Here is a 15,948-nt window from a genome sequence, read left to right on the forward strand (position 1 = left end):
TTACACAGATGTTAAGTGTCGACCTAGCCTAAAAGGAGGTCACATGGGAAGTGCCTGAGATGCACATTTATATTATACCCAATAACCTACTTATAAGTTCATTACATACCCATGGAATATTAAAAGCAAGGAGTTTGGTTGGGTTTTTTTTTTTTATTAATTCACAACTATGAATATGTAAAGCCTGATTCTGTGCTCTGGAGTAACTTCATTGTAGCTCATGGAGTCACATGAGCATAAAATCAGTGAAGCTGAATCAGGTCCATAAAATATATCCTTCATATAGCTATTACTTTTAATATACATTTACATAATTAAGTTGTATTTTATATAAAATTAATGTCTTATTCCATTTCAATTAAATGTTTGAGACACTAAATTTACTTTGTTAGCATAATATTTTACATTTCAGTGTTACGACTACATTTTTTTTTTAGACTCACCGAGGAAAATGGTAACATCACTAACACTCATGTCACACAAAGTTTTAAAAATAGAATTACTACAAAACCTAACCTTGAGATCAAAATTACCAAAGCCATTTTATAAAGCAAGAAAATGTGCAATCTGGGAATTAACACTTTTCCATCAACATAAGGTTAGTAATATTAGATATGCCAATTACCTATGCAGAGTTCCCCAATATCACTCTGTTGGAAAGACCACTATGCAGCCAAAATGTGCGTAAGTCAGTTTAATCTTTCTGCTGAAAGTTTGTGCTGGCAAGCTAAACTAAACAATGTCAGCAAGGATTACAATCATAATAAATCTCTGAAGAAGAATGGCAAATGCCTATTCTTTTGTAATCATTAGCGATAATTAAAATCGTTCACCATGAAAAGAATCAGCAGTGTTGTATAATACCCTTTGCTGATAAGTTCTGACCTGTAGTAAATCTAATGCATACATAAAATCTGCTGTGTTCTATATGCTGTTTTTTCAATGTATAATAGCAATTTTAACTAAACAGAATAAAGAAGCCTACACAGATTAAAATTGTCTGAAGTTGTATTCAGTTTCTTCACTCATACAGAAATTTCTACAGATCCCTTTTTGTTGCACAATTCTATGTATTGCACAGCTATGGAATTTAGAAAAAGGTCACAATGGTAAATAAATGGATTTAGGAAGTGTCACAGTATGCCCTGGTTTATGGTCTAGGAAGAAAGAACAAGACTTTCCAAATATTTTGACCCGTTGGCTAGATACAGTGGCATAAAAGATCCTGCAAACACTTGCAAACGTGCATAACATTTCTCATGTGCATGCTTGCTTGACCACAGGTGTAATCTATCTCTTTCATGGTACTCTCTCTAAGCCCATCCCTACACCCTCTTACTCTAGAGTATAGTGAATACTTCCATGAGTAGCGCCCTTCTCTCCAGATTGTAAAAACAAATGTGTGGTGCACATACACTTAAAACACTTTATTTAGTTTATTGTTTCTTATAGTAAGGGGAAATCGATATGGCTCTTTGAAGAATACACTGCTTAAGAATCTATTTTGGGGTGGGGGGAGAAGCACCATTGATTTTCCCTTGAAAACTCAGAGAGTTAGGAGGTGTCTGCTGAATTAGTCAGAGAACCCCACTCTCTGCTTAACCCAGAAGCATTTCCACCCTAAATTTCACGTGCTCTGGAGCTTCCCCTTGAGAAACACACCAAAGGACTTTGCACATCTCCAGAGCTAAGTGAACAATTCACAGCAAATGCTTTCTTTGACTAATTTAGTCTCTTTTTCTGGTCATGAATTCCCTCCAAGCAATTTATGATTTTCTTGAATTTTTAGAAAATTACTTTGCTGAATGACTTCTGCAAACAATCCTTGGTCTGCAGATTGGTCCAGGGCAAATCAGTGTAATTATCTTATATCTGAAATTCGAGTTGGGTAGGTTAGTTTTGATTATCCCATATCACGTGTATTTGTAATACTAGTTTGTGCCTCTAGAGGTCCTGAACTTCATACTCAGAATTTTTAGCCAAGGAACAGTAGAGTGCATGTTGCAACAGTTTCGGTTGTTCTCCCTAATTCATCTCTTGCCAACCTCGGCAATTAGGCATTATTAGTTACACACTAATATATATAACATGTATTACATACAACATAATACATACAGCATGATATTCCTTTGGTTCTCTGATTGGATTACTACAAGTCTTAGAATGAGGTGTCTAGTCTGAATAGTTAAAAAAAAGTTCAACGTTCTGTTAATATTCTCTAATATTTACTAAAAATTAACTCTTTTCACTAGTATTTCTGTCAAAAACACCCAATGTGCTGAATGTTTTTTAAAATATCTGGCTCCTTTGTAGGTGCCTAAATGGGAGCTGAGTGCTTTCAAAAATCTGCCCCCAGAGATTGTGAGTGCTGAGCATTTGAAAATCTGGCCCAGAGCTCTTGCAAAAATTTGGCCCCAAGTCTTCAAGAAAAAGTACATTCCATGCGAACTGCCTAAAACTATGTAGGATACATTTTCCACAAATAGCAGTCCACCATTTTGTGTGGTACATCCTGCCCTGGCAGAGGAATGGACAATGATCTAAAAGTTTTTTTTCTTTGCTTGTTTTATTTTTTTGCATCTCTGGCTATTATGGTCTTACCTCTCATGCAGTTCACATTATCAGGAGAAAGTGTCCATCCTGAAGGGCAGGCACAAGAATAAAACCGTGGCCCTGATGAAGAAAGCAAGCACAGGTGGCTACAGGAAGATGATGCACAAGAATTGATACCTGAGATTAAAAAGAAAGCACTGGTAAATATACAATAGGTCATGAAGTTCTGTATGCATACACTCTGAGCCAATGTCTATTTAGGTCCTAATCCTATAAAAGTTAAAACTGTTAGACTGGGTCCACTACATTACTTTACTTGTATTTCTTTAAATGCAGGGACTACATTTTCTGGAACCAGGAACGCACTAAGACACTGTAACACTGAATAATCTTCCCACGCCGTTTGTTAAAACAACAGTGCTGTTGACATAACACCCATTTCATTTCATTTGTATAATGCAGAACATTGGAGTCCATCTGCAATGTCTGATGTCCCTGCATGGCAAGGGCTTCAGAATTCCCAGTCCATGATCATGCTAACCTTATCATTAATGGCAAATGTAGGGGGTTTTAAATTAATTCTCAAGGCTGGGATTTTAAAAGCAGTGCTCAAATCCCATTCAATTTTAGTGGGAGTTGATTGCCTAACTCCATGGATCTCTTTGAAAATCCCAGACTAAATTTTTAAAATGCAAATTACAGAGAGAACATGGTCTCTCTGATCACCACAGATCTACTTATTGCATTTCCAAGTTAGATTGCTTTGTTTAATCCCACACACTTGCCACTAAAGAGGAGTTCTCATGAAGAGTGATCTTTACATAGTGAAATCATGTTTTGAAGCTACCCCTAACAATTAGCAGGAGGCTAATCTAGCTACTCTGAGAGGCCTAGAAACTCAAGGATAAAATGTCATCATTTCTAATTTAAAACCTCTGAAAATTAAAGAGATTAACAAAACAGCAGTAAGACAGCAGCATAAAACCAGAACTCAAGATAGAGAAGAATAATACAGTAGATTAATATAAGAACATAAGAACAACCATATTGGGTTAGGCCAATAGTCCATCTACCTCAGTATTCTGTCTTCTGACAGTGGCCAATGCCAGATGCTTCAGGGGAATGAACAGAATAGGGCAATTAACGAGAGATCCATACTTTATCACCCAGTCTCAGCTTCTGGCAGTCAGAGACTTAGGGACACCCAGAGCACAGGATTGCATCCCTGACCATCTTGGCACATAGCCATTGAAGGACATAACCTCCACAAACTTACTTAATTATTTTTTGAACAAAGTTATACTTTTGGCCTTCATAACATACCTCTAGCAATGAGTTCCACAAGTTGACTATGCGTTGTGTGAAGAAGTACTTCCTTATGTTTGTTCTAAACCTGCTGCTTATTCAGTTCATTTGGTGACCCCTGCTTCTTGTGTTACATGAAGGGATAAATAACACTTCCCTATTCACTTTCTCTATATCATTCATGATTTTATTGACATCTACCATATTGTCCCTTAGTCATCTCTTTTCTAAGATGAACAGTCCCAGTCTTTTTACTCTCTCCCGGTATGGAAACTATTCCAGACCCCCAATAGTTTGTTTCTCTTCTCTGTACTTTTTCTAATTCTAATATATCTTTTTTGAGATGGGATGACAAGAGCTGCACATAGTATTCAAGATGTGGGCACACCATGGAATAGCACCATTCTTTTCCTTTCCTTTTCACTATGAATCAAAGTAAAAGTGTTTAAGAAGCAAGCCAGCAAGAGATCTCATCTAAAAAAGTGACATAATTGTGTGCAAGCAATTCACCCACCTATTCCAACCAGAGACGTTTTACTAAGTCAAATGCATTCTAAGGTGTCAGTTGTCTTAAAATAAAGAAATAAATAAGATAAAAATAGATAACAGAGAAACTCCAGATACCAATTCCTTACTACACATTTTGCCTGTTTTGAGTTTGTATTGGCAAGATTACTTTGTTTAACTGACCACCAGGATGGATGGACTGGATCAACCCCCAACAGCCAGGAAATACCATTAGCAATGTCATCTTATTTTAAGCCATGCCCTTTGTTGGCATGAATGATTCCAATAGTGCTTATGAATATGCATATAGCAGATTTTGCTTTTGTGTTGTCAAAGTTGCTTTGTGTGACTTACCACCAGGTTGTTTAACAGGATGGACTGCAACAATTCCCAAAGGCTGGTGAATGTTATAAATCATAATTGTTTGGTTTCCTCCATGCCACTTGTTGGCCCGAATGACTCGATTAGTGTATCGGTCACTCCAATACACAAAATCTTCAAAGACAGTCAGAGCATGTGGATGCCGTAATACCTAAAAGCAAGAATATTTACCAATTTAGTTCCATTGGTATTATTATCCGGCACTTGCACTGAAATAACAGCAGAGCTAAGCACGGTGGAGAACATAACAGTTGTCACCCACACAGATCCTTCCATAGGAATACAAATGATTTACCCTCTTCTCTGTCACCTGATGATAGGTGCTAATTGCTTTTCTGGAAAAAAAAGAAGTTTTTAAATGAAAAAGCACTTGGTAAATAAACTATGTCTGTCATTGTAAAATATAAGGTGCATAGCCTGGAAGATCAATAGAACTGTCAGATGTTGTAAGGGTAAAACAGAGGAGCCTATTAAATAAAGGGGGGGGGTGCAGATTTTCAAAGGCATGAGTGGAAAAGTCAATGGGAGTTGGGTGCCCTTTGTACCTTTGAAATCCCCTGTTGCTTACTGGCCTGTTGTAGAGGGTCGCTTATCCAAATCTGGGGAAAATTAGGTTTGGGTTAAAAAAGAGGGCTGAGGATTATAGTGGTCCAATTTAACAAGAACTGGTTTGTCCTGCCATAGAAAAGTAGGGCCAGAGCTTCAATTGTTGTAAATCCAAGTAGCTTCATTGATTTAAACTGAGTTATGCCTATTTATAGTAGCTGAGGATTTAACACATCCTTCATTCTGCAGTACAGAGAACTCATGTTTATGCAATCCACAATTATGGCAACTGTTACCAAGACTATAACTGAAAAAAGAACACGGACCGGTTTGTTCCCCCTACATACACACACTCACTCTGAGACACACACCTTTTATCCACTTAATAAACTAAACCACACAAAATGGACAGTTAACTTTAGTTATGTCCACTCCAAATAGATCTTATATTATGTATTACATATGCGTATCACATATTACAGATTTAGTTCATATTTTCTATCCCATATAAAGGGACAGATTCCTGTTTTAATATGGAAAGATTTGTGAATGTAATTCTTATTAGCATTAAGAGGAATTCCATACATTAATCCTCACATACTTCTACGTTTCTAATAGCATTAGCTGATAAACCTGTTCAGACTACATAAAAGTACTGAATCCTGCTTGTAACTAAATAGGTGGTATAACGTGTGGATAGGCAGCCATGGGCAAAGTTGTGCTGCAAGTAACAATGTGAACCATGAGGAGAGGGAGATGCGAGCTACCAATGATGACCTGAAGTATAGTAGCAGATATTAGCTGCCACCACACTGGAACTCATACCAGGACGATAGGTGGGGGCATGGTTTCCTCATCTGCTCCTCTCAATAGTGAGTATTAGCAACACAGAGCAGTAGCACAAAGCATACTGTGGCAGTCTCATTGTTGGTGAGAATGTCCCTTATGTTGTTCAAACCTTTACATAACATATTCAGCTCATCCAATGCACTGAGTTTAGTAGCAATGGAGGATAGGGCCCTTAGACTTCATGCTATTAAACAGAGGCAGATGAGAGGAAGTGTTTAGGTCACTAGCCTGGACTCAGGACCCCAATTTCAATTTCCTGATCTGCTATATGACCTTTGGCAACTCACTTAATCTCTTAGTTCCCATCTGTAAGGGGGGCCATAAAAGAACCTTAGAACCATGGGAAACAGTTTTTTTCATTACTATTGTCTTACCAAGTCACTTGCTACCACCTGTCGCCTGTGGTTTCCATTGTAATCACAAAAATCAATATAATCAAGGTAGGCATCAGCAAAGTAAAGCAGTTTATTTGGGTAATCAATGGAAAGTCCATTGGGCCAGTAGATTTTATCACTAATGATAACTGTTCGCATTGTGCCATCCATGCTAGCTTTTTCAATTCGAGGATTTTGGCCCCAATCTGTCCAGAACATCACATGAGCACTGTAAAAAATAATGTGTGGTTACTGATCGAGAAAAATTATTTGGATATTGAGAAATTTCAGAGAAAGTCTTTTAGACAAAAATAAAATGACACTTACGAAATATACTACTCAATAAACACTACTGAAATCAATATAGGATTAGTGGATTAGGATACTTCTTTTTCAAAAGAAGTGTAGCCATAACTTTTTTATAATAAAACATTTTTAAACATGTTTTCTGCTATAGCTTTAATACACAATTGGTAATTCTAACTGGAAGTTATTTTATAATCATGTGATTATTTTTCAACTCTTAGATAAAATGGTTTACATTCCAACTCCTGAACTGCTTAATGCCAACTTAATAAAATAGATATTTGTGTCTTTCATGGTGTGTCCCCTATACAGCTACCATATTATTGTAACTGAGCAGCTCAGCATGATTGACAGCATAGTTCAGAGCTCAAGCTGTTAGAGAGCACAGTAGATTGCCAACGCTCTGCTAATAAAACAGTATATGGACGCAGGAGTTTGTCAGTTTACCTTCCACTATTCAGTACAGTCAGCAGCAGTACACAAATAGTGGGGGAGAAATTCATCTGCCACTAATATTCAGCACTGACTGTTTTGTCACATCTTCAGATGGGAAAGCACTTAATGAGTTACCAGCAGCTCTCCCAAATGAACGTAGTGTAAATGTTTTCAGCGTGCAACAGAACCAGCTCTTTGCTATACAGGCATGACACATTAGATGGTAAGTAGCTATGTGATGCAACGCTGAATAACCACAACATATTAACATTATAAAGCATAAGCTCTTATCTGAGAAATAAGTGTTATTAGAGAGACAAGATGGGTGAGGCAATATCTTTTATTGGACCGACTTCTGTTGGTGAGAGAGACCACAGAAGTTGATCCAATAAAAGGTGTTATCTTGCCCATCTTGTCTCTCCCATATCCTGGGACCAACACAGCTACAACAAGACTTCATACAAGTAAGTGTTATAACGTCTGTTTCAAGACAACAAGGATGGTAATTAAGGTGAAAGACAGTTAACAAATGGCTGAATTATACTGTGGTTTGAATAAGCTTAAGTGTTTGCTGTAACTGAGACTTGTGAACAAACTTAGTTTAGTAAACTTGAAATTTCCTAGAATCCAAACCCTAATTGTTATTTACAATTACGACAAAGTTGGTTACTTCTTAAATATTGCACTTTGGGTACAAATTAAAATAATTTTACCATTGAAATCATTATAAAATACTTTATTTTTTAAAAACAAAAAAAAATCTTACTTAATTCTGGGATCTAACACTAGTCCCCTTGGGTTTGTTATATTTTCACTAATCAGCACAGTCCTGTGGCTCCCATCCATTCTAGAGACTTCAATTGTTTCCAGAACAAAGTCTGTCCAGTAAAGATTGCGACCTACCCAGTCTACCCCTATACTTTCAGTCACGGTAACACCACTGTCAAACACCTGTTAAAAAAACATCAAAGAGTTAGTTAGCATTAAATAATTATAATTCAATATTGGTAACATTTTTTAAAAAGCTGTAGAAAAGAGGACACAAGTAACCTTTACCCTTTAGATTTCTTATACAAAATAAGGGCCAGTCTATGAACCCCATGCTCCCATTGGTGAGCAATTACCTGAGTAGTCCTATTGACGTCTATAGGACTACTTGGGTGAGTAATGGCCCACTAGCAGTAAGAAGGGTTTACAATCTGGCACCAAGAAAGGGTTGGAATAATGTCAGCATAGCCTTAATACGTGCAAGACTATCTGTAGTGTGTGCGTGTGTCTGTGTGTTTCCTAACAACTTTAGCTTCTCTTTCAAAATGTTATACGTAAAAGTGCTTTATCATCTATGGAATTTTAAACTTACTTCCTGCAAATCGTGAACCACTTCACTTTCTTTAAGTTACCTTCCTTTTCATTACAATACACGGAGAGCTGCCTCTTACATCTTTAGAGAGACAAGGTGGGTGAAGTAATATCTTTTATTGGACCAACTTCTGTTGGTGAGAGAGACAAGCTTGTCAAGCTTACACAGAAACAACAAGGAGTCTGGTGCCACCTTAAAGACTAACAGATTTATTTGGGCATAAGCTTTCGTGGGTAAAAAACCCACTTCTTCAGATGCACTATAAAAAAATCACCTCCATGAGCAGCGTGGCTCCCAGCGCTGGTTCACTGTCTAAACTGGCACTTTACAGCGCTGAAACTTCCAGCGCTCGGGGGGTGGGGTGGGGGGGGAAGAGTTCACACCCCTGAGCGAGAAAGTTGCAGCGCTGTAGACAAGCCAGTGCAGACAAGCCCTTAAGCACAGCAGCTGTGCCGATGCAGAGTTTTAAGTGTAGACATGCCCTGAGTACCTTTCCCAGACCTGAAAAAGAGCTCTGCATAGCTCGAAAGCTTGTCTATTTCACCAACAGAAGTTGGCTGAATAAAAGATATTACCTCACCCACCTGGTATCTCTATAAACACGGGACAAACACTGCATCTTCCATCTTTGTTAATGGAAGGTATAGTATATACTCTCATCCTTTACATAATGAAAAGAAATAAAAGACAACATTCCCCAAGAGACTTACTATTTTTCTGTCTGTGCCATTTTGATAAGCACTCCAAATCTTATCTTGTGTGGTGTCAGACCAATAGATGCGACCAGTGACTGAATCAAAATCAATAGCTACTATATTCCTCCCATCTCGAATCAGAGAATAAATGCTGTGTGCCTGAGAGGTGATGTTGTCTACAACAATTTGGTTACGGCTTGCCACTAGTAAGAGAAGATTCCCAGACTCTGCAAAAGAAAAGAAATGAATGCAAACAAATAAGCTATGCAATAGTAACCCCAAAAACCATTCAGAATGTTTTTCTAGGGGAGGAAAATGAACCACTAAAATTTATAATTTGGCCAAATTGGAGTGGGTTTTTCTCACACCAAAGTATGGAGGTGCTACAGTTTCTTAATAAAACAAGCTGTTTACATTTTTAATACGGGCAAAATAATGAAATTTTCCCTAATTTTGTTCTTGAAAGCGTCTAAATCATTTCTGTTGAAACTTTCAAAAAAAAAAAAACAGCCTGAGGTAGACATCTCGTAAGGAATATTTCAGCCAGAACAGCTAAAAATTTGGCAAACGTTATAAGCAACTGAAAATGGGAGCCGTTGGTCAACCTGCACGATAAACAATGTTACCTGCATGACCTATAATGTAGATATTGAATACACAATGTATATTTTGTCTATAGTGTGTGTTGAGGAGTACCACACAATGATCCCAGTTATTTGTTTCAGCCAAGCTATGTTTGGTATAAGAATGAAGGTGGAGGGTCAAAGGTAGCCTTAAAGTAGCCACTTTTCTAGGGCCACACTAGGACCGGCTGGCCCCCAGCATAAGTCAGGGCATCTTCAGAGCCATTCTAACATACAGCTGCCCATGATGTCAAAGACCCATCGCTCCAGCAGGCAGTAATTGCCTAAGTGCCACTGCCATGCCCCTTCTCTAACCACACAGTCTGCAAGGAGTGTGGTGCAGAGCTGCTCCACCATCTGGGGATTCCCTCATCACAGGGGAATACTCTGGTGACCAGATCCACTGCGTTTGTGGCTCCTTTGTACTTCTGGAGTGCCATGAAGAGACTACAAGACAATGGAGGATGATGGCTAGTGGGTGACAGAAGGCCAGCCCAAAGCAATATTTAAGTCTTATGTAAGGCTGGGACTTAAGTAGTTCATAGACCTTGCAATCTGCCCAGAGGCAAATTTTACTCAACAGGTCAAAACCTGAGAGGTGCTGAGCATCTGCACACCCACTGAACACCTTCCTCCAAAATGTACTTTCACAATCCCAACATTAGAAACGCAGAACAATCCATTTCAAGCATATTGAAAAGGACGATAATTACTAGCTAGCCTCACAGCTAACAGTTTTAATATCCGGGGTTATATGCCAGGAATTATTTAAAATGACTATTTTTATAACCTCTTGTAAAACAGGGGGTTTGTAGCATTATCAAAATGTCTGTGTACATGATGCTGTGGAGTGTACCTAAACCCCCAGCCACTGTTTTGGATTTTATATCAGTATTCCTCACCTGCAGCTTTACAAGTCCTTCCATTGGCTTCTAAAATGTATCCTTCATCACAGTAACACCTCGAAGACCCTCTTTCGTTGTAACAACGCTGACTGCAAAAGCCTGGAGGGTCACATTCATTAATATCTTCACAGGTCTTGGAGTCATTAGCAAGATAGTATCCGACTGGACATGTACACTGAGCTCCAAAGGGCCCTTGAATGCATTCGTGAGTACAGCCAGCATTATTGTCAGAGCAACTCTCCTGATCTGAAACAGGGGTGAGGGGAAACAAGCAGATTTTCTATTCTTGCGTCAATCCTGTACATTTGCACTATGAGCCACATTCTGCTTTCCAATATACCCATGCAACTGCCAATTATTGAGAATGTGGCCAGGATCTTTATTCATCACATTAAAGTATAATATGTATAATTCATAAAAAGTAAAGTATGTTAATAATATTTGTCACTATCACGTAAAAGGAATTCAAAACATAAGAGTGCTTTCCTAAAGTTCTATAATGCTTAAAAGCAGAGTTAGCTGGAAGTACATAAATCATTTACAGTGCAAATGGGAAACTAAAATATTATATAATTTAATATATTTCATAATCATACCTGGCTGGGGTTCATCTGAGAGCGTGCATTGATTAAAGAGAGGAAGGAAGCAAGGAAAGAAAGAAAGAAGTTACACTTAAGTGAAAATCAACAGTCACAATCAACATAACACAAATTCTGCTCACTCATGGGGTTTAGATTAAAATCAGAAAAACAAAGTTAGAAATATCTAAGAAAATATTAAAGATGGAATCCAATTTAATTTTAAATGACAGCATATTTGATCAAGTTCCATTTTTTAAATGTAAAGCATAAGCAAATAGGGTCCAATATTTTACTACTCAATAAAACAAAATCTCTACTGAAGTCAATGGAACTCCACTGAATAAAGAATGCAAGATTGGGCTCACAATCACATGGAGAGAATTCACTGGAATTGCCTTTCTACTGCAAGGTGCAGTTCACCGGTCTGAGATTCACACTTAACCAAGCTTCATATTGAATCCCAACACATTTCTGAGTGAATCTTGCATTTTCTGCAAAAATGTTTCTATGCTGAATATACAACTAAGAAGCAGTGATGATGCTCATTGTATTGCATAACTTTTTGAAACAGCACAAAAGTTTCTAGACTATTGTATATGCTAAACAGCAACTTACTGCAGAGTGGGGATTCATCAGCTCCATTTGGACAATCTGCGACGTTATCACATACTTTGCTCAGATTCACACAAATGCTGTGACCTGGACATTGCCACTGCCAGCTGGGGCACCGGAAAGGCTGAGTGGGACAATCTCTCTCATCACTCATATCCCTGCAGTCATTGTCACCATCACAAATCCACGCTCGATAGATGCAGTTTCCATTATCACAGTGGAAAAGAGATGGAGGACAGGTCCTGGCAGGACATCTTTGATGTTCATCTGAGCCATCTGCACAGTCAGGATGGCCATCACACTCCCAGTTAGCAGGAATGCAATTGCCATCAGACTGACACTGGAACTCATTCTGATGGCACATCCCTGGTGGTCTTGTAGCTAGAAGAGTGATATTTGGTGTTAAGGAAAGTATTTACATGCTCAAATGGAGATGCAAATACTGTACAATGGGTCTAATTCAACTCTGGTACAAGTGGGTACAATTCTTGAGAAGTCAATAGAATTGTACCCACTTGCCACAGGTCCAAGTCTGGCTACAGACATGAAGTTTTAGACTCTCCTAAATACTTTTGCTACTTTTTTAATGCAAAAACCAGGTAGCTTCATTCACTTTTCACACTGTGTTGAGTATGTACACATTAATATGCACACGCACGCAGAGACTCACACAAATTGCTGCAAGTCTTTAAAACAGCAATTATCTGCTCGTTATACCTCAAAATCTTCATTAATTTTAATGTACAAAATGATTCAAAGGAACTAGCTCAAATTACAAAGTGTTTAAGCTTCAGTTACAGTCTAGCTCTTGTGGGTTATGAGATTTCAAAAAAGTATCATAATTCAAAATATTATAAAATGCCAAGCCCCCCATTCACGGTTTGGATCCACAAAGAATGAAGACTCTAGCCTATGCCAGAAAATTGGCTCTTGGCTGGAACCTACTGCATGCAGAATTTCTGCCTGGGAGAAATATTTTTAGACTAAGTATTTTGAAAGTAGTTTTGGGGTTATAATAGTGGGTGAGATACAGTTTTTATTAACTTTAATAACCAGAGCCTTTATTTTAATGTCTATGCAGTATAGTGTACTTACGACAACCAGTCTCATCTGAGTGATCATTGCAGTCAAAAACACCATCACACTGGTAATAAGTACTGATGCATTGGTCTCCACTTGCACATTTAAACTCTGAGGCACTACAGTTGTATACTACAAATGAATAAATACAGTATTGCATTAGCTATTACCTTATAAAGGGCTAGATTGTCCCCATCTTGTCTGTAGGTACAAAAGATAGGGAAATGCAAGAAATCCAGGCTTTATTGTAGTCTCTTGCTCTCTGGAGCACAGAAACGATAAAGCCTTTGCCCCCCCTGTGAAACCAGACGCCCCCCAGGGGCAGAGAGAAAGCAGGCTGCTAGCACTCTGCACCAACTCCCCCAGCAATGGAATTGCTACTCATACACACTGGGGAATTTTAGGAGGAACTTTGCCTCTCTGAGCAGCTCCATGCCAAACCCACTAAGAGCCTGTGCTCACACGACATGAGAGAGTCCAAAGAAACCAGCATGTGCAGCAAACAAATTCATAAATAACCCTGTTTACGAGGGAAATTATACTTACTGCAATCACGCTCATCTGCTCCATCTACACAATCCTTGTCCCCATCACAAACATAAAATGGGTCAATGCAGCGATGGTCAGGACACTGAAATTGACCAGGTTCACATGTCCCTGTAAAATCTATTAAGAGCAAAATAAAGGTGTTTGCTTTCTCGCCTTTCTACCTTGAACCAGGAAAACGGTCAGAACATGAAGACATCAGAATCAACACTCTTAGCTATGAATGTTATCTAACAGCTAACAGCAAGATAAATTAAAAACATTCCACCATAGACATTAGTACAAGGTAATGATTTATTTAGAGGCAGGTTGGAAGTCATGCAAAATAGGACCATAGAATCATAGAAATGTAGGGCTGGAAGGGACCTCAAAAGGTCATCGAGTCCAGCCCCCCGCACTGAGGCAGGATCAAGTATATCTAGATCACCCCTGACAGGTGTTTGTCTAACCTGTTCTTAAAACCTCCAATGAAGGGGATTCACAACCTCCTAAGTAATCTGTTCAGTGCTTAACTACCCTTGAAGTTTTTCCTAATATCTAACCTAAATCTCCCTTGCTGCAGATTAAGATGATTACTTCTTGTCCTACCCTTAGTAGACATGAAGAACAACTGATCTCCATTCTCTTTCTAACCAGGACCCCAACCTGTGAGTAGACTTGCAGAAGGGTGACCAGAGAGCTTACGCTCTTATTTCATTGCAAAAATTCTGTGAGCTATTGCTGGGTGAAAACAGTCACCCTATATCATCTGATGGGGCCTTCCTATCAATAGACTAGTCCAGGGGTGGGCAAACTATGGCCCGGGGGCCACATCCGGACCTTCAGATGTTTTAATTCAGCCCTCGAGCTCCTGCCGGGGAGCGGAGTCCGGGGCTTGCCCCGCTCCATGTGTGCCATGGCTCCACACGGCTCCCGGAAGCAGCAGCATGTCCCCTCTCCAACTCCTACGTGTAGGGACAGCCAGTGGGCTCCCCACACTGCCCTGGCCCCAACCGCCGCCCCTGCAGCTCCCATTGACCAGCAACCATGGCCAATGGGAGCTGCAGGGGTGGTGCTTGCAGATGGGGCAGTGCGCAGAACTTCCTGGCCGTGCCTCCACATAGGAGCCGGAGAGGGGACATGCTGCTGCTTCCGGGAGCTACTTGAGGTAAGTGCCACCGAGAGCCTGCACCCCGACCCCCTCCTGCGCCCCAACACCCTGCCCCAGCCCTGATCCCCCTCCTGTCCTCCGAACCCTGCAGTCCCACCCTCCTGAACCCCAGAGCCCGCATCCCCAGCCGGAGCCCTCACCGCCCTACCCACACCCCAACCCCCGACCCAGCCCAGAGCCCCCTCCCGCCCCCTGAACTCCTCATTTCTGGCCCCACCCCAGAGCCTGCACTCCCAGCCAGAGTCCTAACCCCGTCCCGCACTCCAACCCCTAATTTTGTGAGCATTCATGGCCCGCCATACAATTTGCATACCCAGATGTGGCCCTTAGACCAAAAAGTTTGCCCACCCTGGACTAGTTGATGGCACCACTCCTGTATGTAATGTTTACAACACTGCACCTTAGTTTCTTTGATTTTGTAAACTGCAATGCAATGGGGTTTTGCAGATACCAAAATTCAGGGCAATATAGTTGTCACAATTACATCATTTTTAATAGTGACTGCTTTGTAATTCCCTGGGGTCTTAATATTTGAATGTATGTTGACTTTTCCAAGTCTCCTAAGATGGAATAGTATTATTCCAAGTTCCATATTGGTTCTTTCTTTCCTTCTGAACATATTTATCCCTCTCATATACATATGTACATATATTTATGTAGTCATATGTAATCTATACACACTGTACTGCAAACCAGATAATTCTGACACTTACTGCAATTTTTTTCATCTGACCCATCACCGCAATCATTATCTGTATCACAGAGCCAGATCCTGGGAATACACCTGCTATTGTCACAGGTGAACAAGGTTACAGGACATGAAGTGGGACCCTGAGTAGGACAGTGCTGTTCATCACTGCCATCAAGACAGTCATTATGTTTGTCACAACGCCAGCGACCTGGAATGCACTGTCCATTGCCACAGGTAAAGGCTGATGAAGCACAAGAATTATCTAAACGAGAAACAATATACGAAAACATTTGTACAGCAATAGCTCCAAAACTTGCCTTCCTTGAAAACACATTCAAGGACTGTAAATGTAATTATGCAATTTCTAAAACTTATATCAAAACCATTATTTATGGCAAGAAACCATCAGTAATTTTAAGAAATACATTCTTAGAACAATTTTTTAAATT

The 15,948-nt window shown here is 39.6% G+C and overlaps 1 protein-coding gene across 5 annotated transcripts in view; it reads right to left on the reverse strand.

Moving 5' to 3' along the window:
- The window catches only part of LRP2 (LDL receptor related protein 2), a 181,192-nt gene that overhangs the window by 97,450 nt on the left and 67,794 nt on the right, over nucleotides 1–15,948 (reverse strand). For all 5 annotated transcript variants that reach the window (XM_073305750.2, XM_073305749.2, XM_073305752.2 and 2 more), the window contains exons 22-31: nucleotides 15,522–15,761; nucleotides 13,659–13,778; nucleotides 13,128–13,244; nucleotides 12,036–12,413; nucleotides 10,837–11,085; nucleotides 9,327–9,538; nucleotides 8,023–8,207; nucleotides 6,516–6,744; nucleotides 4,720–4,897; nucleotides 2,602–2,730 (exon numbers count right to left, since the gene is read on the reverse strand). In XM_073305750.2, the coding sequence (XP_073161851.2) occupies nucleotides 2,602–2,730; nucleotides 4,720–4,897; nucleotides 6,516–6,744; nucleotides 8,023–8,207; nucleotides 9,327–9,538; nucleotides 10,837–11,085; nucleotides 12,036–12,413; nucleotides 13,128–13,244; nucleotides 13,659–13,778; nucleotides 15,522–15,761 (2,037 nt within the window). The remainder of the gene's footprint in view (nucleotides 1–2,601; nucleotides 2,731–4,719; nucleotides 4,898–6,515; nucleotides 6,745–8,022; nucleotides 8,208–9,326; nucleotides 9,539–10,836; nucleotides 11,086–12,035; nucleotides 12,414–13,127; nucleotides 13,245–13,658; nucleotides 13,779–15,521; nucleotides 15,762–15,948) is intronic.

Source organism: Lepidochelys kempii, chromosome 11, assembly GCF_965140285.1.
Source record: "Lepidochelys kempii isolate rLepKem1 chromosome 11, rLepKem1.hap1, whole genome shotgun sequence".
Taxonomy (NCBI): Eukaryota; Metazoa; Chordata; order Testudines; family Cheloniidae; genus Lepidochelys; species Lepidochelys kempii.